Raw genomic sequence first — 24,531 nt, forward strand, 5'->3', positions numbered from 1 at the left:
GATTCCTGACCCCAGGCAAACAGCTCCTGCCCTGCTCTCTGTCCTCATGGTGGGAAATGGAATGTCCCATCCCAGCAACTGTTCCTACTTTCCAAAGTGCCAGAGGAATAATAGCCCAAGAAGATGCCTTGGTTTTGAGGAGTTAGCATGCTCTGGTCAGAATTTGGTTCCTGCTAATCATATTCAAGCTAAGGCAATTAACATTGCTTCTGAGAATTCTGTTGGCTTGCTTTGAGAGGTTCACAATGAGCAATTCACAATGAAAGCATCTCCCCTTGGCTTAAGTCCCCCCAAATATTCCACTTGAAATGTCCACTCCCATTTCTGGAAAGACAAAACATTTTGTTGGTAGTAGACAAAGAAAGACCCTGTGGGACATGGAAATTAAATCTTCTCTGGCATTTTGGGTAAAAGAAAAGACCTGTACAGCCCAGCTGACACACAATCCTTTCCACATGGGCACTGCTGCAGTGCAGAGCTGCTGACCCAGTAGGAGATCAGCCCTCTGGCTCCAGGCGTTGGCCAGGACATCAGCTAGGGCAAGAAACTGGTCAAACATAGGTCTTTGAGAATAGGAAACAGCCTTATGTTCCTCCCATCAGCTTGCTTGCACTCAGCTACAGATGTTGGCAAAATTAACTTTTCTTTCACTAGGGAAAAAAAAAAAAAAGGAATATTTTAACTACAGTAAAACTACCACAGTTTCCTCTCATTTCTTCATGAGACCTCGCTGTCCAGCTGGCATCTCCTTGAGTCTGAGGTAGGACTAAATAATCTGACGTGCTGCCACATGTAGCCTGCAACTAAGTTCCCGGGTAAGCTACAAGGCCATAAAACCAGCAGTGCTGTCACCTCTTTTTTAGTGGGATCCACTCCTTCTGGAAGTTCATCCACAGCCTTGTTCATTAGCACTTCTCGGGAGTAAACTCCCTGGTCATTGGGCGCTGTGAAAGGGCTGCCATTGGCGCTGCTGTTGGCGTAGCTGCTGCTGTCATTGTGGTTGAAGTGCGATTTGTACTCTGGGGAAGCACTTGATGTGCTTGAACTGGCCAGGTTGGTCATGCTGAGGGTTCTTTTGCTCAGGCTGATGTTGTTCAGGTCCTGTAAAATGGAGGAGAAATGTCAACTGTGGTAGAGCAAACTGGGGGCTACCTCTGCCTCTTTCCGTTGGGGCTGAAGGGACTGTTCTGGCACAGGCTATCTGCTTGTCTGCTGCTTTGGAGAGCCAAGCAGCAAGGAGATAGACAACACTAGAACTACAGTCCAGCACTTCCATCAGTCTTACATCAAGATGTTAGGACTGTTAAAAACACAACCCCATTGGGAGCCCTCAGAAATAACAGAAGATGCTTACGGTAGTCTCATTTTTCCCAAGATAATGGCAGGGAAAGGTGCATGTGGGAGCACAGAAGGTAAGATCAGATATGACCTTGTCTAAAACTTCTAAATTAGCTGCATGCTTATACCCATGCTGCCATCTCTCCCACTCAAAGCCCTTCCACCAAATTCCAGCCTTCCTCCTGCTGTTGTCCAGGGCAGAACCAATCCCATGTGACTGCTATGTTTGGAACCTTTGGGATGCTGTGCTCTCTTTCTGGGACCTCCCATTGGGTTGTGTCCTTCTTGACCAGGGGCCCCACATCAGGGGTCTCAGGTGATACAGCTCTGAAAACTGCTCATACAACTCTTAATTGCATACATTATTGTATTTATGGGTTATTAATGACATTTCCCTCTGCTTTTCGCTGACAGCTTGAGGTCCCCACGCCTACTCTAATCACTACAGCCTCTCCTTCATGCAAACAGGTAGGGGGACGTGGTGATGTTTAAGCTCAGGTATTTCCCAGCTATCTGGTCCAGTAGCCACTCACCACTGTGATCTCAGATAGAGCCGACACATCTCCTAAGCTGTTCTTCATCTCCTCATATGATTTGCCATCCTGAAAGTAAAGAGAGCTGTGAGAAGGATGGGCCAGCATTAGATAGCATGTGCTCCTGGGCTCTGGGCTCAGATCACCCAGAGATGACCATGCAGCTGAGATCTCCCTTAATCTCCAGTTCTGGAATGGAGAGACTCTGAGCCGTCACTTGAAAACAAAAAAAAACAGATGAGTAACAGGTGATATTAAAAAACCTCAAATTTTAGTGCTGTGTGTGACCAGGTTTCTCTTATATCCCAAAAAAAGGAACACTCTCTATATATTGGCAAGTGGATGACTGTGCTTTCCAAAGCAGCCAGGAGATGTCAGTTCTTAACAGCACCATCCAGCAGAGATCCCCAACTAGAGTGAACAACACAAACATATGCAGTGCAGAACAAACAGATTTAGACCCCAAATGGAGCAATGAACACACACCCACATGTTTCTGGGATGTTCGCAGTTCGGATTGCTTGTCTGTAGCTGCTAAAGCTGCCCATAGAGGATAGTTAGAGGCATGTATTCTGTAAGTTGCCTCCTTGTCTTTCAGCAGTTCCCCAGAAGAAAGAAACTGTTTTGACCTCAGTTCTAAGCATCAATATTGTTTTAAGGCTCGGCGCTATAGGAATCATCTGTCCAAACCCAGCTGTTAAGGCAGACTTTCTGCCACCCCACTGACTGCAAGGAAGGTTGATGCAAATTCAGCTGTGGGAGAAACATGTCTTTGTATGAGATTCCCTTGGCACCTCCACCCCATTGCCCTGCTCCAGTGTGGCATTTATGCACAGCCCTTTGGGTAACCAGAAGATGAGACTGCTCGTGAAGCAGCTGAACACCGATGCTCATGCAAAATACCATACAGAGAAGGGACAACCATTGGCAGCGCGGAAGGGTTTCAGAGAACACCGGCTCAGAGCAACTTATCCTTTCCCAAACTGTGCACATCAGTGCCATCGGGTGGCAGGAATTTGGGTGCAGAGCCTGGCAGGATTGCTTCTGCCTTGAATCATAGAATCACAGAATCATAAAGTTGGAAAAGACCTCTAAGGTCGTCTAGTCCAACTACCAACCTATCACCACCATGCCCACTAAACCATGAGATGTTTCAGATCTATTAAGCACTAAAGCTCCTTCAGGTTTCCATTTCTGTGTTTCTAAATCAGCTTTTGAGAGGAAGGGTTGTATATAGGGACCAAAGGCAGTTTGTGAACCAGGAGACAAGACCCACCTGCTCACATCTTACATTTCAGTTTGCCCTTATAGATGGGACAGATATTTTTCTTTTGTATTTTGAAAAATGAACACCTTTTTTTTCAATTGCTTTCATGACGTGAAATGGTTTGTTATCACTCTGAACTTAATTTTACTTTTAGCAGACCCAAAATGTATTTTTGGCTGAAAATCACAAACCTAGTTTGTAACCTAATCTCTTTAAAATAAAAATACAGGTATTGTGAATTTAAGCACACTTACTTCTATTTGCAAAAGCCCATTTCACCAAACAGGTATTTTCTGCTGAGGTTATGAAGCTCAGGACAGAGAAACTGTACATGTCCCATCCCTGGAGGTGCTCAAGGCCAGGCTGCATGGGGCCCTGGGCAGCCTGACCTGATGGGTAACAACCAGTCCACAGCAGGGGCTGGAACTGGGTGGGCTTTAAGGTATCTTCCAACTCAAGACATCTATGATTCTATGTCATAAGAGAGGTTTTGCTCCACAACACCATACAGGATATGGCTCACTGACAGTGATACCCTTTAAGCACTGCTGAGCACACATGCACACCCAGGGCTTTTCCAGCAACTTACACTCCATTTGTAGGGGTCCCAAGCGTTGAACCACCCTGTGAAGTTGAGGGGCTCGCAGCCCTGCTTCACCAGTATGATTGGAGTTGCCAAGTCTCTCCCTGCTGGATGGGTCTTGAGATACTCCTTAGCTGAGGCAACTGCCTCATTCCTCTCATATGTGTTGGAGGCTTTGCCAACCCAGAGGAAAATCTGCAATGGGAGAACGTGTTGAAGATCAGTGAGCAGGAAGGACCTGTGCAGACACAGCTGTTTGTTCTCTCACGACAAGTGAAGTGGAGACAAGGCTGCAACTCTTGTTTGCCAGTAACCCCCTGGGATTTTCATCTCAGATTTACTCCCAACCAAGAAAGATTTTGCTTTTGAGATAGACACAAAGCATAAATACTCCAGGAAGCAGTTCTCAAATGTTTCCAGGTAGTTAAACCTAGTACTTGCATGGTCAAAAACTTAAATGCTCTTAGAGCCCCTTAACAAGAGCAAGTCCTCACCATCGGTTCTAGGATATGTTCTGAGTGCCACCCCCTTATGTGAGCCCACAAACATGGATGTAGGCACAGCTCATCTTGCCTAGAGGCAGGACATGGACCTGGTATCCTCCTGAAGCACCTGCCCATCCTACTCCCATGGTAGGATGGCAAAAGCAGACTTTATCCAGGTCAACACCTGCACAGGTGAGGGTGGATTAAGGATGTCTGCAAGAGGAATCCTGGCTGCTGCCTCCTATCTGGAGCATGAGCAGTCTGTCATGCAGATAATGCCCCATTAGACTTCCAGGTCTTAACACGGGGAGCTCTCAGTTACCACTGAGAAAGGGGAGCCAGGCATACTGCCCTCAGTGTCATGTTCAATGATGGATTCTGATAAACCAAGCCACAACCTGTTTGAAAATGCGTGCAGAAGGGAGGAAAGGTGGAGCCTGAGCTGACCTCTTCCCAAGTGTCCAGCAACATGACATCATCTTCATCCAGGTCTTCCTGGCAGAAATCCACCACCTCTGTCATGATGAACCGACCCGTCTGGTTGGAGCACTCGAAGAGGCGAGGTTGATAGTGTGTGATCTGCTCTTGAAACCTTCCTCATGCATAGCAGGGAAAAAAAAAGCAAGAGAGATGGAAATCCTTCCCTTCTGGTTTAGCATTAGGCCCTACCACTACTACTCATGTCCGTGCTGGATGAGGTGGGGACATGGAAACACAAATCAGAGGGCCTGAAACTCAGCCACACTGATTTGCATGAGATACTCCGACCATTTAAACAATTTTAACAAACACTTTTTCCATCCAAAGAAGTCAAAAGCAAAATGCTTCCCTCCTTGTGCACAGGAGGCTGCTGTCAGGTGGAGGTCACATTGATCACTTGGTTGCAGAGGAATATGTTTTGTGCTCAGAAGGTTGGAGAAGTTTGAGTTGTTCAAATGCCAACTCAATTTCAAAAGGCCAGTAGTAGATGAAAATGGACTGTGTGGGTCATGTAGCCCTTATGACAAGATATGAAGCAGATTTACTGTGGGGAAATCCATCCAAACCAAAACCCAAAACCTAGACAGGAAACACCTTAGTGTGGTTTCTGATTGTAATCACATCCTCACCAAAGACAGTAATAGATCAGACTATTCCCAAAAGCTTGGTTTGTCACAGAGTGCTTACCCATCTTCCTGTAAGGGTTTGATCCTTTACTTAATGTTGCCTGACCAACCCCAGAGGAACAATCAGCTTACTCTTACCTCTTTTCACTGGCATAAGGGGCTTTGCCTCCCAGGGCTTCCCAGAACTCTGCTGGCTCTTGTCCCTCCAAAATGGTGTGCTTGTCCCTTCTGGAGACAATGTCAGCCACCATCTTTGCCATCTCCCTCTCATCTCCGCTGCAGCCCTGGAGTTCAGGATGTAAAATTGAGGCTGAGTTAGTGGCAGACTAAAAAAACTTACTGTGGGGCCAAGATACCTTGACCCTACACCACCGCTCTATAGAGTTTCAGACCTGTTATTGAGGGTTTCACCTGAGCTGGTCATTCGGAATCTATGACCAGCTCCATGGCCCCACAAGTAAGGAACTCAAAACTCACACCAGCTATTTCGGCTCCCCGTGGCTGTGTCTCCTGGGCCCATGGCAGTCTTACCTTCCCACACCACAGGTAGCAGACTTGGTTGGTTGCCAGCAGGAAGACATCATTGGAGTTGAGAGAGGAGGCCCTGGCTGGCACCTCCGTGGCTTTGGTGTTCATCTCATTTGTGCCTCTCACCTGGAAGAGGCGGATTGCTGGCTCAGGGGTGCTTTTCTGGGCCCGGCTTGTGCCACCCTGCATGGAAACAGAGGAAAAGAGAGTGTTGGATGACGAGAATGCAAATCCAGGGTGCATCTGGTTCAAGGAAGAAGATTTGTAGCTCACAGCCCTCCCCACAGCAACAGACTGTAGAATCATAGACTCACAGAATGGCTTGTATTGGAAGGGATCTTAAAGATCATCCATTTCCAACCCCTGCCATGGACTGGTTGCCAGGCACCAGGTCAGGCTGCCCAGGGCCCCATCCAGCCAAGTCTTCAGCACTTCCATGGATGGGACATCCACAGTTTCTCTGGGCAGCCCATGCCAGGGCTTCATTGCCCTCTGAATAAAGCATTTCTTCCTAACATCTAAATTTCTCTTCTTTTTAGTTTAAAGCCATCCCTCCTTGTCCTATCACTATTAGAGCAGCTCTTGTAAAACTCAGGATTAATTCCTGTGCTGTTTCCATCTCACCAGAGACTTCTTCAGGGCTGTAAAAATGGGAATCAGCCTCTCTTTGTCTATAGGGTGAAAAGGCTTTTGAAGATGCACTACAGAAGTGGTGGCTCTATAGGCATCCACAGAAGGAGAGCTGGAAATATTCCACCACTTCCATCTGCAAGCCCGTGCAGACCTGAGGCTCTTTTCTTGAATATCAGTCTATTTTTTTGAACTATTTCTCTAACCACTGCCATTCCACCACTGCTTTCACCTTCCATCGCCCACCCACACAAAGCCACGTTACCTCATAAATGATCAGCTTGCCCTTGAAGATTGCCAGGAAGTGTGCTGGCTCCTTGCCCATTGTCACGCGCACCTGCACAGCCTCATCCCCATGCTTTTTGTCCAGCTCGATGGCATTGAGGGCACAGGCGGTGATTTCATCCACAGAGGCATGGCGACCCTTGGGGAGAAGAGAAATCACTGGCAGTGAGATGCGATGAAGGGTGTAAAGTCCTATGTATGCTGTCATAAGACAAGAGTTAAAACTTCGGGAGTTTGAACCTTCAGAAGCTGAAGCCCCAAAGGACAATCTGCAAGACTGCAAAATTTGATGCCAACATATAATCATAGGATCATTAATGTTTGAAGGACCGCTAAGATCGTCCAGTTCAACCACGCCACTAGACCATGTTCCCCAGTGCCACATCTACACTTTTCTTGAACACCTCTAGGGATGGTGACACCTTCAACTCCCTGAGCAGCCCGTGTCAACCTCTCACCAACACTATAAGCTCCATAATCCTTTACCATTTCTGTCTGACATTTCCAGCTCTCAGCCTGATGCGAGCTTGGCCTAAGAGCATACATGTTGCCTAGAAAACAGAGCTTGGGCTATTTCCAAGTGGACACGTGAGTACTTCCAGATGATTGGCTTGGGGTTTTTGTATGCAACTGTTTCCTTTGTTTTTAGGCTTCTAGCAGACACAGCACAATCTCTTCTGTTCCGATCTGACTTACCTGCCACATGTAGAGGACGTAGTGAGGCCGGCCAGATCTGAGGTAGGTGTACAGGACCAGGTAGCAATCACCCCCATAGAACTGCCCATATGTCTTGGGATCCACTGGCTGCATTTGCAGGTCCTCAATTCTCCAAACCTAGTGTGAGAAATATGTCAATAAACAGCAGTGTACTCAATGTAAGGACAGAGTGCTGCGGGCACAGACATACTTGTAGAGGAGGAAAGGTGGGCACATGCTCACAGTTCATACAGCTGCTGTGTGTGTGAAAAGGCAGAAAGATTTAGAAACACTGATAATTGCCAAAGGAGCTCTCTCACCTCTATGTCCCCAGAGGCATCATCCACCATCCTCTGCTCAGCAGCCAGCTCTGGTCTTGCATGGAGCTGAGTGGTGTCAAACTTCACCTGCTCCACCTTGGCTGCATGCACCAGCAGAATAGAAGCAAGAACCCAGTAAGTGCACAGTGACACACAACCCCTCTGCATCATCCTCATGCACGCAATCATTATAAATGCAAGAACAACCTGGTCTATGGTTGCATAAAGCCAGACTTGCCACCAGTAAGCAAATGTCGATTCTGGGACATGCAAGAGTGCATGCACTCCAATGTTGATCTGTTATTGGTTGGCAACTGGCCATGCAGCACTTCCCAGTGAGGTTGTGATGACTGGTGAGTGAAAATAGAAGTTATCTCCTGACTAAAAATTCATAATCGTTTTTCAAATGTATACATATTTCCATCATTTTTGAGTGTTTCTTTCAGAAATAGAATTACTGTGTTTCTCCAGCTCATGGAGAAGGCAGTATTTAGGGATAGCAGGAAGAGAGAACTTGCAAAGGAAAGAGATATTTGCAGCTCTGAAGATATTAACAATGGAGACAATTCAGCATCTCTGCCATTTCTGTCTGTCATCAGCAAGATTTCTCTCTTTGGTGTTGTTTACTCTTTGGAGTTAATGCACTGCAATATGCACTTCAGCAGCACAATAAATGGGGGCACCATTTACACCAACAGAGAATGATTCCATTGACGTCAGAAAGATCTTGGGTGGGTGCCAGCGTAAATGAAAGCAGAATGTTGTTCAGCACTTCCTTATCAGGTTCATCATTAGCTCTATCTGAAGAAAATTAAGAAGTCATGCAAGTGTGAATTTTTTACACACGTTTTTTCAGATGAGATCTGCCAGCCTTTACGTTTGGAATAAGTGGCAGCTTGGTTCTTATGAGAAGTACTCTGCTTCTACTGAAGATGGTGGAAAGTATGGGACACGAGAAGAGTGCACATTGGATTTTCAAAGTGCTGAGGACAGGGAGCAGCCAATGTGAATGGTGTTCCCTTGGCTCTATAGCTTATCATGGACAGCAGAGTCAAATACAGGGCAAATTGTGTCTCTGAAAACAAACTCACCAGTTTTGCCAACAGTATAGACTTTGCCCAGCCCCTGGGTTTCATCCTTTTCCGTCCACCTCTGGAAGAGCTGTTTGAACATAGCTGACTCTGCACCATCATTGATCACTTCAATGTTGGTGGAAGGAGAATAGCCTTTGGCCTGGATAAAACCCTAGGGGGTTCAAAAGGGACATTAGTGAAGACACACCAAGCTTCTTGTAGACACAAGAAGAAGGCTGAGGACCCCAAAAGCAAACTTCCACCTCCAGCTGAGCACAGCAGCACAACCATGTCAGGATTCACCCCAAGATGAAAACACATGCACTCAACTTATGGAGATACCTACAGACATTCTATTCATGTTTATACTTGCATTTAGAGAGCTGTCCCCTAGGAGGCTAGTCACCTGGATGACATCCTAACTTAATCTCTGCATGGCATCTAATTTTTGAAAAATCTCACACAGTAAGTCTAACAAACAGCCTTGTTATGATAGAGAATATCTCATTCAGCTCTATAGACAGCTTCTGCTGGTGGATCCAGGACTGGAGCCAGTGAGCAGAGACGGAACTAGGCCCACGAGCTGAGTTTGCTTTTCTCCCAGCTCTTTGACCTTCTCTGAACAGGAATCTTGTTCTCTCTTTAGCATGATAGAGAGCTTGTATGCCAAGGAAGGAATGCAGGCAGTTACATACTCCAGACTGCTCTGAAGGGATAAAACCACAGAAGTCTCTTTTTTTTTTTTCCTCCTTTTTTTTTCCTCAAAAAAAAAAGCTATTTCCTTGAAATAGAGCAGCCATTGAATTAAGAGAGTGCTTCAACAGAAGTGTCTGATACAATGTGATAAGGATGAAAATGATCTGTGTTCTGTCTGCCCAAGTGTCAAAGTCATTGCTTAGTTTTTGAGAACTGCTCTCGTTTAGCTCAACAGACTCCAGGATGACCCAGAGGTACAGTGCTGACAGCCCAGGTTTGGGAAGGAGCCTGAGTGTGGGCTTCAGAGCATTGTCTTCTGCTGTAAATACGTACCACACACTACCCCCAGGGAAAAGCAGAGCAGATGGTCGTCCCATCCCTCCCACCTGCCAAGCTGAAAGAAAGAGATATCTTTTGTTCTACATTTGTAGCCCAGGGCCAGAGTTTGCAGAGCTGATTGCCTACAAAAAGCAGCTGAGTTCAGCTTTTGAAAGGAGGAGGAGCAGAGGACTGTGAGATGTTTTTAGTCAGAGTTTGTCTAAGCTTTTATTTCCTGAGACAATAGGTGCAAGTGGTATCTTCAGGTAAGATCTTATTGAAGGTGAGGCCGCTGAGGTTCAGTATCTCCAAGGAAGATCTCACTGAAGATGAAACCATTTGTGATCTTCACATAAGCCAACAGATGAATTAAAAACAAAGTTCTCCAGTATTATTCACTTCCACACGCCAACTGACATGAAATGCTACCAAATGCCTTCTACGCTCAGGCCAACTTTGAAAGGAAGCACTGAGACGTGCTCTGCCAGAAAATGGCAGATTATCTGAAGGAGATGCAGAGGTGTGCTATGCTGAAGTGCTCTACTCCAACAGAAGCCATAGTTTTGCTGCAGGTCAGCTGCTCCAGGTTAGTAGCAGTTAATAGCAGAGCTCTTTCTACCAAGTGGAAGAGCCCTGTGCCAACTTCCAATTCATATGTAGAACCTGGGCCCAAACCCACCACTGCATGTAATAGACTTGGGGTTGGCAAGGGTAGCATTTACGTATCCTTTTCTGTTTTTTTCAGAGAGCCTGAGTCATCAAATTCCCCACTGACTTGCTCAGAGGTATTACACTCAGTTGGGAACACAAGACATGCCTTTCTGGTCTGTGCTGCCTTGGACAGTAAGAGATGCTGTTTAGCAAGCACACATGAGACTTGTGACTATCTGCAGTGTGATCCCTTCTTTCTCCTCAACACCCACACTATGGGATCATGGATGTTACAGAGATTATAAGAGCCTCCTCCCTTTAATATCTGTTTGTTGACATAACTTGGTATAATTCCTTCTCAACTCTGCTGATACATTGTGCCTCCACCACCTCCTGAAGCAGTGGACCCCAGTAGTCTGTGACCACTTACTGTGTCACATATAGTATTGCCTTCTTCATCTTTCCTGTAATGTTTCCTCTTAGTTTCAGTGACAGCTAGCTCTCAGTGAGATTTGATGAATGACAATTTTACATTATGTCATCACACCTCCCTCAGAAGTTTAAATTTTTCCTCTATTATTACTTGGTTCAGTTCCTCAAGACCCACACTTAATCATAATTAGTGGTCAGATCTAGATTAGTGCCTAGTTAACCTCCCACGACATCACTGGCACTACATTACCACTCACCACAGCTCGAGTGAAGGCTGCTTTCTTCTCCTCCTGGTTGGAGGCTTTTCCTCTCCAGACGTAAATCTTAAAGCCACCTTGGTCTAAAATGTAGCAGTCCTGAGGTGAAACAGAAAAAAAATGATGTTAAAAGATCTCCTCAAGCAAAAGTCCTCCTTTGGTGCCTACCCAGCCTGGATCCTTCTTGAAGCCTTAGATTTAGATTTAGCTCATTGCCTTGCTTTGCAGAGTTCTGAACCCGGTATCACAAGATACCACCAACCCCACCATGCCTGCGTTCTTGAGTATGTTGACTTTGCGAGCATACCTGGCTGAGGCACTGCCCTTAAGCTGTATTGCAGTAAAGTACGTATTTTTCCTAGGAACTGCTCAAAACTGGCCATCATAGCCTCACTAGACATGTTCCCGACCAACAGAACACCCTTGGCTGGGAAGGTGGGTTTGCCATCTCTTGTAGCTTTAACCCACTGCCCGCCTCTGGCCACTGAAGCTGTAGGTAGAGGCTAAGCTGTCTTGTTTGTGGAAGACAAATCTTGAAGGATGGAAGGGCTGATAATTTTCAGGAAATCAGATACCTTAGAAAAACAGGTGCTCAGCTGAAAATAAAGAAAAGCACAGCACCAATTGGTCACCGTAAGTTCTAATGCCTTTCACCTCATGCTGGAGCAGGTCCTGCGTCAGGGGCCGAGTGGCTATCTCCTGCACCACGAGGTCGTTGTCCTTCTCGTAGACACTGAAAGACAGAGCCAGCGAGTGGTCAGGCCTCCCAGCACCCACCGTGACAAGGGGTGGGAGCCCAGACCCACACTCACTGATAGAGCCGGACGTTTGCTTTCTGCAGCTCATCTGCTTTCGTGTCTGGGATGGCATCTCGGAGCTCCCCGCGCCTCTCACCAAGCACCATCTTCATGATCTTGAGGAGGTCTGGCGAGTCCTTCTCGTTGTCAATGATGCCGATTTGAGCGCGGCCGCCTCTTTCGCTGTCCCTGATGCTACGAGCCAGTGCGAGGCCCTGCACAAGGATCACCAGGGGTTTAATCCTAATCCACACAGCAAATTTAGCAACGTTACTTCAGACCTAGAGCAGTGACCGAGTAATAGTGGTCTAAGCCAGATTCCCACTGCTCTTTGAAGATGCTAATGTCTTCCAAATTTTCCTATTCGTAGAGGGTGATGTGTCCACCTAGACCTGCTTATTATCTGAGTGGAGAGGCTGTGCTCAGAGAAGCTATGAGTGCCCCATTCCTGGAGGTACTCAAGGCCAGCCTGGATGGGGCTGGTCTGGTGGGAAGTGTCCCTGCCCACAGCAGAGGATTAGAGCTCAATGACCTTTAAGATCCCTTCCAACCTAAGCCATCCTATGATTACCAGGTGTCACAATGTGAAGACCTGTCCCACCTGCCTTTTAATATGCGTAATCATTGGCTATGAGCTTAGTCACCAACTCTGCTAATTACCTGTTGGTAAATTTGCTTGATCACATCCCTATATTGCAGATCCTCTATCAGTAAAATAAGGGTAATGACCCCTTTGAAAACTGCCTTAAGAACCATGGATCTGACCTATCAAAACATGGGTTATGTATTCCTGTTTGTCTTATACTGTCCAAACTGGAATTCCCTGTGATTTTAAAAATAAATTAAAAATCACCTACCCCTGGGCAGGCATTGCAGTTACATCTACCAGCACTAACTTTATTCCCATGTCATGGAGACTGCAGGGCATATAGGGATGGCAACAGGTCTCCCCAAAGGGAACTGGATGCCCTTCTAAACAGCAGATATCATTGTACGGGGAAGTAGATTTACCAGGATTTTCTCCATTCTCCTGGTTTCAGTCATATTCTCACAAATGTCATCCAACAGTGACCGTGCAAACAATAGCACTATTTCTTTCTTTGCAAACACTGAGTGCTGCGTGTGCCTTTTGTCCGTACTCACCCTGGATTTCTCAGCAATGCTGCAGTTGGGCCCATTCCACTGGATCAGCACTTTCCCAAGGTCCAGCAGGAACACATCACCCTTATTGAAACTATCCCAGGAAAGTGCTACCTGTCGTAAGGAGACGGAAGAGCTCAGCAAACAGAGGAGATGAGGCTTGCAGGAGACAAGCCATGGGCATGGAGAACTTGTCCTGGGGATGTAACAACTGGTCTACAATGACAGGCTCATTTTTCTAGCACTCATCCACTCACTGAGCCAAATGGCTTCTCTCAGGACAATACTAAACCCAAGCGAGATCTTGAAAATTACCCTTGAAAAGAAATGAGCTATTGAGCAGGCAGACCAGATAGAAAATAGGTCTAGGAGGGGAAGCAAGGAGGAATAGTCCATAGGGAGCGAGGTATCCCCTGCGTACCTCTGTGGCTGACACGTGCTTCTTCCCCTTGACATGAAGAAGACGCTTGATGTTGTACATATTGGTCTCCACATGCTTAAATCCCGAGGCCACCCCTCCCTTCTTGTAGCTGTTAGGAAGCAGAAAACAAGGAGTTAGAGGTGGTTAGAAAATAGCAACCCCTGCATCATTTGAGAATATCTCAAGCTTTTGTTGACAAGTAAAAATCTAGAGCTAATATAATCTCAAAGTCTAAAGAATGGAACACAAAATGGCCTCACTCTACTGTTCCTGGTCCCTGGCCAGACAATGAGTCCTCCATGTGTCCACCATGAGGTGGGTATTATGTTTTGTGTCTTGGGAGGAGGTGTGTTGAAGAGCAGGCAGCTTGGGGATGGCAATGGAAACATACCACAGTCAAACTGAAAATCCCATCAAGCACGGAAGTGGCATCTCAGAATTGAAGCATTCCATAAACAGTCAAATAAAAATGAACCATATTTTGCAGAGAATAGATTTTTTTTTGCTGTTATTCAAAACAGTTGTTCTAGATAGAAAGCTGTTCCCCTATGGGAACATCTTTCCATCCTTGAACACCCACTTTGCAAAAGCTGCTGTTAGCATTGTAATTGCCTCACTGCGTGATGCCACCCCTTCCTGTCTGTGCAACTTTGCAAGGAGGACACAATTACACCAGGAGAGGATAAAATTCCCACCAAAGTAGTCCCAGAATGTTTTGACAGGTATTTTTGGACAAGTTTAACTCCTTTCCACATATCCTAATGCATTTTAGAAATCTAACAGCATGTTTGTGCTTCATGGCTTACAGTAATGATTGAAACAATGCAATTACCATTTGTAGAAAGGACAGATGATTGCTGAGATTTTTATAGATTTTGCTGTGTGGAAAATCAATGTATTTTATCATACGTGGATAAGACTGGCAAACATGGTCAGGCCAGGGTGATTCACAGTACTTTAGACTTGTTTGGCACAGTTCTTCCTATCCAGAGGAGATGCTCTACCTGCTAAGGTGTGGAAACAGCCTGCTTCAATTTCTTATTCTACCTCAGACTTCCTGTATGACCTCAGTACGTGGTTTAGGCCACGATGAAGACTAACTCACACTGATTTCAGAAGCAGATGTGATTCCAAATAGAATTCTATACCTACGTGCTTTGGAAGGTCTGAATTTTAGTCTTTCAGGGCCCTTTACTCATCTTTAAAATGAGGGTAAAAGCATTCTTATGTCTCACAAAAGCCCAGAGGGAGCTCATGAGAGGCTTTAGAGATGCAAAATACAGAGAAATCAAAAGCAAGACTGGGTCGAGTCTGAGGATGGGTTTTTACCTGGGCTTTCTTCAGCGGTCTGAAAGAAAGGCACTTAGGACTATTTCTTGCCAGCACAGGACAGCTGTTAGAATCACCTTCTGAAGACCCCAGAGGAAATCAGGACACACGGGACTCAACACCACAAGATTGGATTCAATACTACCTTTCCAATGGCTTAGTTCAGAGAATGAAGCTTTGCTTTCACAGCAGGAAAATTACCCCTATGTGATCAACGCCTCATGGAGCTGATTAGCTCATAAACATGATTAAGATGTGGTTGTGGCAATAGCAGCGGACAGGGCACCTAAATACAACTAAATGAACTCTAAGTAAACGTTAGTAACAAACACCTTTGGAAAGAACTGTCTCAGTCTTCTGTCTCATACGTATAACCCTAACTGGCTCTTGAGGGACATGGGTTTAGTGGGCATGTTGTGTTGGGTTGATGGTCGGACTAAACGATCTCAGTGGTCTTTTCCAACCTTAATGATTCTGTGATTCTCAGCAAGGTGGATATTGACTTAAATTGTCCTGAACGGGCATGTTAATCTCAAATGTATGGAGAAGAGGAAGGAAGACCCTACAGTGAACAAAAGGGCAGTTAAAAACCATTGACAACACCTGGGGAAACAATTGGTAGATCAGAACGACACGGGTCCAGTCTCAATCCCTACAACTTTCATTAGTCAGAACGGGAAGTTTTTGTCTGAATTTTGAACAGCAGCAGTGCTGATCCACCTCTATCAAATTTTAAAAGCGTTGAGGCCTTCCAGACAGAGAGAAGCAGAGTGAACCCCAGCAGCCATGGCACTGCAGCAAAGGGTCTGGTTCTACTCACATAATGCCGTTGCGGAAATAGCTTTGGAAGGTCTCAGACTCGTGTCCCTGCACCTCCCGGTGCTGCACAGGGCTTCCCCTGAGCGCAGCGTCCAGCTGGGTGACGTACATGGCTGCAGCACCTTGCTCATCCTGTGATGAATCCTTCCCAATCCAGTAATGCAAATCCACGGCGGTGCCACGAGAGGTTCTTTTGCTCTGGAAGAGGTGGAAAAGATGAGACAGGGTGAAGACACAGCCCATAATGCTGCTGTTCAAGGGGAACTGGCCAAAACAAGTGACCATAGAGCCCATTCCCAAGGCCCGTCCTCTTCTCCCTCTCCATAGGATGGAGCACAACGATGCTCCACTGAAGCACATTTCCATCATATATGCTTCTATGGCTCATGTTATCAAGGAAAATGAGGCACCCGTGGAAGTCCAAAATCTCACGTGTTTGACCTGTCCTACTTTTGCAGAGTTTGATATGAAAACTTAAAGGACATTCTTCTCACAGATCCCTTCAAAAAAAAAAACCAAACGTACCAGATACTCTCTTATTTGCCTGGAGGTCGGATTCTTTCTCTCCCTTTCTCTTTCTCACATGACAATACATAGTAGCACCAACTGCCTGGGAGTTCCTGCTGACTCGCAAAAGAGACACAACTCCAAATGAAGCTGAGCCCGTGTGTGCTTGCTGTGATTCATCTTATTACAGAAAAACCCAATAGCCCAGAAAGAAGAGGCAAGTGATCTGAGAACAGGTGTGCTTATCGTGATGTGAGTCGTGCCAGTTATTTTTCAGCACCTACTGTGTTAAACCCTATCATCCATGCCTGGAAAAGATAATAAAAGCTCATTTTATAAACTCGATTTGACACTAAGTTCTGTTTATTTGCTTTGTGCAGCGATACTACAGCGAAAAACACAGTAGAGCCTGAATAAAACACCATTCCTCTGGGCGCAGCTGACTAATTTGTGGCAAAATCATTCAATTTAATGCACTGTTACTGAAGATGATCAAAGTCCTATTGTCCTGCGGACAAGCTTTGTTTGAAAAGCATCCAGTTAAGGTGCAGAATGCAAAGATGAGTATTTTTACACACTTATCTGCAGGGAGGAAGGAGAGCAGGGACTGACTAAGGGCTTTGTTACCTGGGGAAGCTCTTACAACACAAGCTGAGCCTGTGAGCATCAAAACCTACGGTGATTACAGCCTGCTCTCTGCAAGGACACTCACATTCTGCTCTAAGCACATCTTTGGGTGGCTGCTGCCAAACTGATTCTCCAAAAACACTCAAAAGGTACCATAATGGGGCGTGCATGGTGGATTCACCTGTGCTTCTGCCTAGCCTGAGTTCAAGTGGTTGCAATTAAGTCTGGACCAAATTTGGGTGGGACAGCAGATGTTTCCTATGGGATAGAGGGAGAAGGGCTGCAGAGCCTCTCCACTGTTGGTGTGACACGAAGCAGGTGGCTCCCACAACCCATACCATCTTGTGCAAATAACATTTCCTAGTTGGCCACCTCTCCCATCCCAAAAACACTGCCATAAACCATGCAAATCCAGGCCTTGATGTAGTTTGCTGGGGATATACCAACCATATTTCCACATCTGGACATAAAGCAATGGGGTGAGAAGATAAATCATTTTAATTAATACTGTTAATAGTTTCTTGGGACTTCTGATTTACTGGCCACACAGAGCTGATACAACAGCCATGCTAATTCAGGTGTGTGATTGGATGGCAAACACATATGCAAAACCACTCCAGCATCAAGTTGGAACACAAGAAACGATGCTGATCCTCCCAAAGAGACCAATGTTTATTCACCTTACTTACATGCAGAATTACATAGCAGTCCCCTTCAAAAAAAGTCCCATAGGCTTTTTCAGGTACAGGAACCATCTTCATGTTCTGTAAGAAAACGAACATTTGGGTCATTGCAAGAACTTGTACAAAGCAGATGTAACTCAGCTGACAGTGAGGGTTTGGATAAGGAAGAATCAGGGCTGTACTTGTGGAATGAGGAAAGTCACTTCTGGAGGAAGTTCCAGATGTACCACGATGTGAGAAGTTGAAAATGAAAATGCTGCTTGCCCAGACCAACAAAAATTTCTATTTAATGTTCCCCAATGCAATCCTGTAGGTCTAGGGAAAAAATCCCAGAGGTCATGCTGAGATGCTCTAGAGCTTGCATTTGTAGGGGATTTGGCAAGGAATTTAGCACATCTTAACCTAGATTTAGTTCTGGGCTGTGGTTTTTAATTGGTACCTGTAAAATTCAAGGATAATTTTCAATTTTGACAGGGTGACCACTTTGTTCAGGATTCATAGCAAGTAGCAGCTCTGGGAAAAAAGGTACATTGATTCTCTCATCCCCTCTAGACCCTAATTGCACACTGTATCCAGCACAAATGCACAGTTAACTAGCCATGCCTGCCCAGTGCAGGTGGTGGGACGTGCAACCCACCAGTACACACACACCTCCTGGACAAGAACTGACTCTGTGGTTCCCTGGAATTCAAAACATGCATTTTTCTGGTGGTCTGACCTGTTTCCCAGCATACCAACCTGACCCTCGCAAACCAAAATGTTGCTAATTTCAGATCCTTCAGAAAACAATTTAATACAATATTTTGGAGGGGGAGGTTATGGCAAAGACACTGTGGAAAACAGCTGGGATCTGCAAAGGGCCACCACCATTTGGAGACGTGTTGGAGGTTCTTTCCACTTCTCCCCAGGCTGTCTTCACCAGTGAAATGAAACAGAATAAGGGCAAAATTGAGCATAGCTTGGCTACAAATACCAAGCAAAGACAATCCAAAGTAGAAGGTGACCTTGCAGGTTGCAGTAACCCTATAGAAACCCATCAGTCAATATTATCCTTGTTCTCCAGAGGAACACAAAGGCACCAAGAAATAACATGCCAGATGTAGGGACAAGTAGAGTCGCCTGTTTCCCACTGCTGCATCTTACCAGTAAGACCCTTTTTTTCCCAGATTAGTTCCAAAATATCTTTCTTGAAACATGCATACACACAGATGACATACAGGATAATTGCTCCCTTATCATACCTCTATGCTCCATATCTGCAGACCCAGCCTTCTCTCAATAGTTGGAAGATTTGTGTCACCGTCTGCCATCCTGAACTCTGAGCTGGAAGGAAAAGGAAGAAGGAAAAAAGACAAAATAAGTACAGAATTGGATAGAACAGCAAGTATGCTTGTCAGCTGGGTTTCTCTTACAGTTAATGGAGATAATCACGCCTTGAAATGCCTCTCTGCTGACTATAAAAATCACATTCCAGCTCAAAGGTAGTTATCTACACCCAGGTGGGATGAACTCCCATTTCCAGTGCATCCATGCTCATGAGCAAGCAAAGTATGGGATCACTGCCCAGCAAAGCCTCGACAGGACACCACTGGTCTGATATGGGATTGTTTTTCCCCTGTTTGCACAGATGGGAAGGATTCACCAGGGTGTTGGACCCAACATCAGTACTGCAGCACAAGAGATGGCAGAGACAATGGGGACCCCCAGGAGACCCATGCCTTCCTGGAGCAGCAGCTCAGGTGCCCTGGGTCACTGGTGGCCTAAGGAATGAAGTCTTTCCACTTCAGGAGGAGATTCAGGTCTAAGTTAAGCTATCTGCAAGTAATCCCAAAGTAGGACACCAGGCTTCCATCTCCATTAGGGTCAAGGGAGCCAGCAAAATCAGCAGAGCACATGGAGTGATTCAGCTGATGACTCAATCACCCATGTTATGCAAAGCCAAGCAGCTCTCTAGGCTCTGCGTACTGCATGGGGAAAGGTGGGATTAGGCTGCCTGCATAAAGGCACCTGAGGACCTTTAAGATGGTTTGGGATGCCACTTTGATGGGCGAAGGTCTCCCATCCATAGAATAAAAGATTCATTTGATTTGGAAGGGATCCTTAAAGACCATCTGGTCCAACTCTCCTGCAATGAACAGGGACACCCACAGTTCCATCAGGTGCTCTGAGCCCCATCCAGCCTCACCTTGAGTGTCTCCAGGCACAGGGTACCCACCACAGGATGGGGCGTCCACCAAATCCACTGTCTGTCCTATTTGCCAGCAGTGAGAAATACCAGGAACTCTCCTTAACTCCCTTGTTCCTTCTTGCTTAGACGGTAGAAGTTTTGCTGGTGAAAAAACTTCTGAACCCAGCTAACCTACCTTCTGAAGCAGATCAAACCCCAGACCAGTACGTGTGAGCTCACCAGGCTGTATCCTAGCAGAGCTGGCTAGCATAACAGGTGCCTCCCAATCAATTCAGCTCAGCTGTAGCAACCACAGGACAGACTGTGATTGTGTAAGGGCACAGCCCATATCAGCTGTTCCTGTATGAGTCGATTCTGCTCACAGACTGAGGCCCAGCCTTGAGAGCAAGCATGGCTCACTGATTCTGTGTTTTGCATTCATTTGCCTTACAAGTGTGCTTTCCTGATTTGCATTTGCTTATGACAGACTGAACTATTGTAGCGGGTTAAAAACAACTTGATTGACTGCATTTTCTTCCCCAGCTCTGGATGAAATGGCTCTCCTGGTTGTAGGGCTTGGCTTGTCCTGTACACCTGTAAGCAGAAAACTGCTTGCAAGAAGGAACAGACATTTTTGTATGAGCTTGGCATCCAAGCTGAGCCACAATAAGATGAAAAATAAAAGAAGCCACAGCACAAAGTCGTGAAGGAAGCTTCTTTCAAGGGAGAAAAGAGAAAAGACAGATGATCTCGTGCCAAAAGGCATCTTTATTACTTGTGTCACAAAAGCATGGAGAGATATGCTGCACTAATCACCATTAAATCATTAGTCATGATGAGCCTTTTCCTGAAGATTTTGCAAGAGAACAGAAGTTGCTCTTCTATGCAGGAATGTTGGTACATCAATATATTCTACAACCCAGAGCTGCCAGATCCTTGCTCTTTGCATAGGCAGTGAAGCACCCACAGCCTTGAGCAGCAGGATTCACCATTCTCACTCCTTTGCCATGGATGGATCTGAAGGATCACGGAAGACTGAATCCACATGGCCTCACCTATTGACCACAAGGGCATTAAGCAACCCTTCTGTTCCCTCCAAATTCTCCCAAGTAAGAAGAAAAAAGACATTTTTCATCTCGTGTCCCAGAATGGTAATCCCACATAGATTGAAAGCCAGGTCCAGGAAGATATTTCATCCTCTAAGGAGGAGATGGACACTCTTCTGGATGGGATCCTCACTCACTCACTGTGGAGCCTGTGGCTGGCATGAAGTAATGCCAGAACCATAGAACTGTTTGAGTTGAAGGGGACCCTTAAAGGCCATCTAGTCCAGCTCCCCTGCAATGAACAGGGACACCCACACCTCAATCAGCCCAGAGCCTGAATGTCTCCAAAGAAGCACGGCCCCAGTTCAGATCTTTAACCAAAATACTGTCCTTTCACTTCAATATGGCATCTGAAAAGTCCCCATCAAAGAAAAACTCAAGTGAAGCATCCATCCCTCAGCTACTGTTTCATTTATTTAGGCCTCTTCCCCTCCAGTCGAGTACCAAAACGACTTGCAAATGGAGTCAGTGCAGAGGTTTGTATGTGAGAGAGCATTTGGGGGTGAAGTCTTTGCAAAACCGATGCTGCTCCCTGCGGAAGGCAGCAGGCGTCATCGCCTCCGAACAGCGCAGGAAGTGGGCAGCTGTCCAGCTGTGAGCACAGCTGGAGCCCCGCTCCTCCCAGCATCCCAGCCTCCCCTCCAGAAATGTTAACCCAAAGGATCCTCAAATTCCTTTGTGCTCAGACAATCGCGATGGACAAAACCCTCCAGAAACCAGCAGCGCTTCACCAATTCCCACCCAAATGTCTTTGACTCAAAATGGGGAGCTTCAGCCTCCTCTGCTCCTGGGGTTCTGGCACCACCTCTGCTCCCATCTTTTTGGGGACAGCTGTTCCCCTCCTCAAGCCATTAACTGGGGCAGTGTGAAGCACAGTTAAGGTCGGCCGTTTCTTTGGACATTTCAGCTTCTTTCAGCTGGTGGCCAAGTTGGAAATAATAGGAATATGACTTCAATAATCAGACAGCTCATTTCATTAAAGATTTAATGTGGCTTTTAATCAGATGATCCCATAATTCAACTCCAGCCCAGACACAAAATTCAGTATTTATGGAGTGGAAACTTCTCATCTGTGCGGAAACCAGGAAGGGCAGAAACTTTTTTAATTTAAAAAGAAATAAAGAGACTTTAAGAGGCTCAGGCTCACTGTGGGGTTTGAACAATGATGTCCAGCTCAGTTCTTATCTCACCCAAACTGGTTCAGCCCAGACCTAGGTGAAATGCAAATGTGCAAGGAGCGTGAGTCAGCTGCCTCTGGGGCAGGAATTTACCAAAAATAGCTGGTTATGGTGGCAATTCGCTTCCTTCTATGCAGACACTGCTTTACCTATTCCCTTACTTCTCCACAGACACAGTTTTATCTATGAAAGGGGAAAAGAGACACTAAAGCAGCTGTAGGATTCTGCATGCACGTCAGTAGCACACAGCTGTTCAATTTTCAAAGGTAGTTTTCTCTTTTTGTGCAGAGGCAGGGGTTGAAAAGTAGTCCTATGTGTAGAACAGCTGAGTGATTTCACTCATGTTGTCCCATCTCTGACGTCCCATCCCTGCAGACACCCAAGGCCAGGCTGGACAGAACTCTGAGCACCTGATGGAGCTGCATGTGTCCCTGTTCATTGCAGGGGAGTTGGAGCAGACAGCTTTTAAGAGACCCCTTCCAAATCAAATGATTCTATGAATTTCCACCTCTGGGACCAACTACCCTATCTGCACCATTTCCAAGACTCCTGAAGCCTTGGAAAGAGGAGTCAAGTATGTATACACCATGGGCACACATGGGGAGGCAGGACCAGGGAGTTGTGGCCACTGCATGGCAAAGGCTCTGCTGGGCCATCGCTGCTTGGTTAAGATGTTATAAACTGCAAAGAGCAAAAGCTTCTTCAGGCTGAGTGCAAAGGACCAAGGCCAGGCTGGATGGCTCCCTGGGCAGCCTGACCTGGTGGGTGACAGCCCTGCCCCTGGTGGGGGGTTGGAACTAAATGTTCTTCAATGTCCCTTCCAATCTAAGCCATCCTATGATTCCATGAATTTAACTTGATCTAAGGAATGAAGCTGGAAGGTGAAGGCAGATGGGTCACTTTTACGCTCACTGTCAAAATCAGAGCAATGCCTCCTTGCTTGCTTAATCTGACCCTTCTCCTTCAAGAAGGATCAGATGACTGAGTAAGTGTCAAGGTCATTCTCAAGACTGGTTAATAAATAACAATTGGGGTGGAAATGCCAGCAGTCACAGCCTCACTTCAGTCAACCTGGTATGTGTTGAGGAAGCAGAGGCAGCAGGACGTTTTTGTTGGCAGACTTGGGCTGTTTGGGTGGGGAGGGAGGACAAGCACTCAGGAGGGGACAGGAGATCATTTCAAACTCTCAGGGAACATTCAGAATTAAGTCTGATTTGGCTTGTCTAGGTTTTGGCGGTGCTGGAGTCATGGCAATAAAAAACCCCAGTGAAATGACTAATGCTCTGTACAGCTTTGGGAAAATAGGAAGCAGCTGTGGCTCCAACCTTTCCAAGCTGAAAGCCCTAATTATTGAGAATACTTGGACTGGCACTGGATGAGGTAAACCAGGGCTGTTGAACTGCTTACATTATAGCTGAGCATCTGGGCCCAAGGAGGTGCCCCTGGAGGTGCTCAGGAAACATGGAGGTGTGTGATTTAGGGACACGGTTAGTGGGGAGGATCGGTGGTAGGTGGACAGTGGGACAAGGGGATCTTAGGGGTCTCTTTGAACCTTAATGATTCTATGATTTTTTTGTTTGCACAGAGGACAGCAGTTAACTCTTGTTTTGCTCCAGGACATGAAATTCAATATTGAGGACTGTGCATGGCTCCTCAAATGCTGCTTGGCACCACTGCTTCCAAGACTGGCTGTACCTAGAGAGAGACTGGCCAGAAGCACCAGCACTCAGGCTGCATGAGCTGTCTCATTTTGGTGGTGCAAGAGGAGAAAAAGTTCCTTGCATTTCAGCCAACGTGGTGATGATGCATGGAATGGGATCTGTGCTTTGGGGGTGGCAATAGAGGCAAAAGCACAACTCAGCTGACCTCCTCCTCTGTGTACTGTCGAAGTCCAGTCTCAGAAGCTCGGTGTGCCAAGGAAATGGCTCTGCACAGACACTGCTGCTGACCACAGAGAGCACTTCAGCCCTCCTGGAAAGAGCTGTTGCCTGGCAGCTAAAATTATGTGAAATAAGCCTTGAAATAAGATGCTATTTCTGATCATGGTGGACAATTAAATATTGGAACAGCTTATTAGGGAAGCTGGCAGGCTCTCCTTTATAACTTTGAAACAAGATGGCTGAATGGACAGGGTGTGCTCTTTGGGCTTGGATGCTCATGGTCTGCAACCATCAGGCTCCAGACAGGTGCCACCCTGTTAGTCTGACCATAATGGATGTGGATGAGTCCTCATGTTTCAGGGCTTCATGGCCTCCCCTATGGGTCAAAAAAGACCCCTTATCCTTCCTACCAAATCATCTGCATGGATTATGGAAGGGGTTGAAGGGCTCTTTCACTCTTTTGATTCATCGATCAAAATCAGAGATGGTGCATGGGACAGGGGGTGAGCTATGATTACAAGAAGCTCATTGCTCACCTTGTCAGGGATACTGACTCTGGAGCTGAGGGGGAACCTATCCTGAGCTCAGTGGCAATGTTTGCATGTTTCTTCACTAATGGCTGCTAGGGATCATCAGATCCAACTCATCCAAGTGGGCTCTGTGTCAGCTGCATCATCCA

General features: G+C 46.2%; 1 protein-coding gene across 4 annotated transcripts in view; it reads right to left on the reverse strand.

Moving 5' to 3' along the window:
• VILL (villin like) overlaps positions 1 to 24,531 on the reverse strand; it is a 33,213-nt gene that overhangs the window by 2,564 nt on the left and 6,118 nt on the right. Inside the window, exons 1-20 of one of the 4 annotated variants that reach the window (XM_090143215.1) lie at positions 19,885 to 19,917; positions 19,707 to 19,772; positions 18,763 to 18,844; positions 17,528 to 17,602; positions 15,706 to 15,902; positions 13,557 to 13,665; positions 13,139 to 13,249; positions 12,011 to 12,210; positions 11,853 to 11,931; positions 11,199 to 11,297; positions 8,863 to 9,016; positions 7,772 to 7,872; positions 7,452 to 7,589; positions 6,736 to 6,894; positions 5,844 to 6,023; positions 5,451 to 5,596; positions 4,654 to 4,798; positions 3,728 to 3,916; positions 1,872 to 1,940; positions 853 to 1,101 (exon numbers count right to left, since the gene is read on the reverse strand). In XM_090143215.1, coding sequence (XP_089999341.1) covers positions 853 to 1,101; positions 1,872 to 1,940; positions 3,728 to 3,916; positions 4,654 to 4,798; positions 5,451 to 5,596; positions 5,844 to 6,023; positions 6,736 to 6,894; positions 7,452 to 7,589; positions 7,772 to 7,872; positions 8,863 to 9,016; positions 11,199 to 11,297; positions 11,853 to 11,931; positions 12,011 to 12,210; positions 13,139 to 13,249; positions 13,557 to 13,665; positions 15,706 to 15,902; positions 17,528 to 17,602; positions 18,763 to 18,831 — 2,469 coding nt within the window. In that variant the 5' untranslated portion in view covers positions 18,832 to 18,844; positions 19,707 to 19,772; positions 19,885 to 19,917. Of the gene's footprint in view, positions 1 to 852; positions 1,102 to 1,871; positions 1,941 to 3,727; positions 3,917 to 4,653; positions 4,799 to 5,450; positions 5,597 to 5,843; positions 6,024 to 6,735; positions 6,895 to 7,451; positions 7,590 to 7,771; positions 7,873 to 8,862; positions 9,017 to 11,198; positions 11,298 to 11,852; positions 11,932 to 12,010; positions 12,211 to 13,138; positions 13,250 to 13,556; positions 13,666 to 15,705; positions 15,903 to 17,527; positions 17,603 to 18,762; positions 18,845 to 19,706; positions 19,773 to 19,884; positions 20,001 to 24,531 lie in introns of those variants that run through there. The other 3 variants (XM_090143214.1, XM_090143213.1, XM_090143212.1) reach the window with 3 other exon arrangements.

This window comes from Phasianus colchicus, chromosome 6 (assembly GCF_987193195.1).
Source record: "Phasianus colchicus chromosome 6, bPhaCol1.hap1.1, whole genome shotgun sequence".
Taxonomy (NCBI): Eukaryota; Metazoa; Chordata; class Aves; order Galliformes; family Phasianidae; genus Phasianus; species Phasianus colchicus.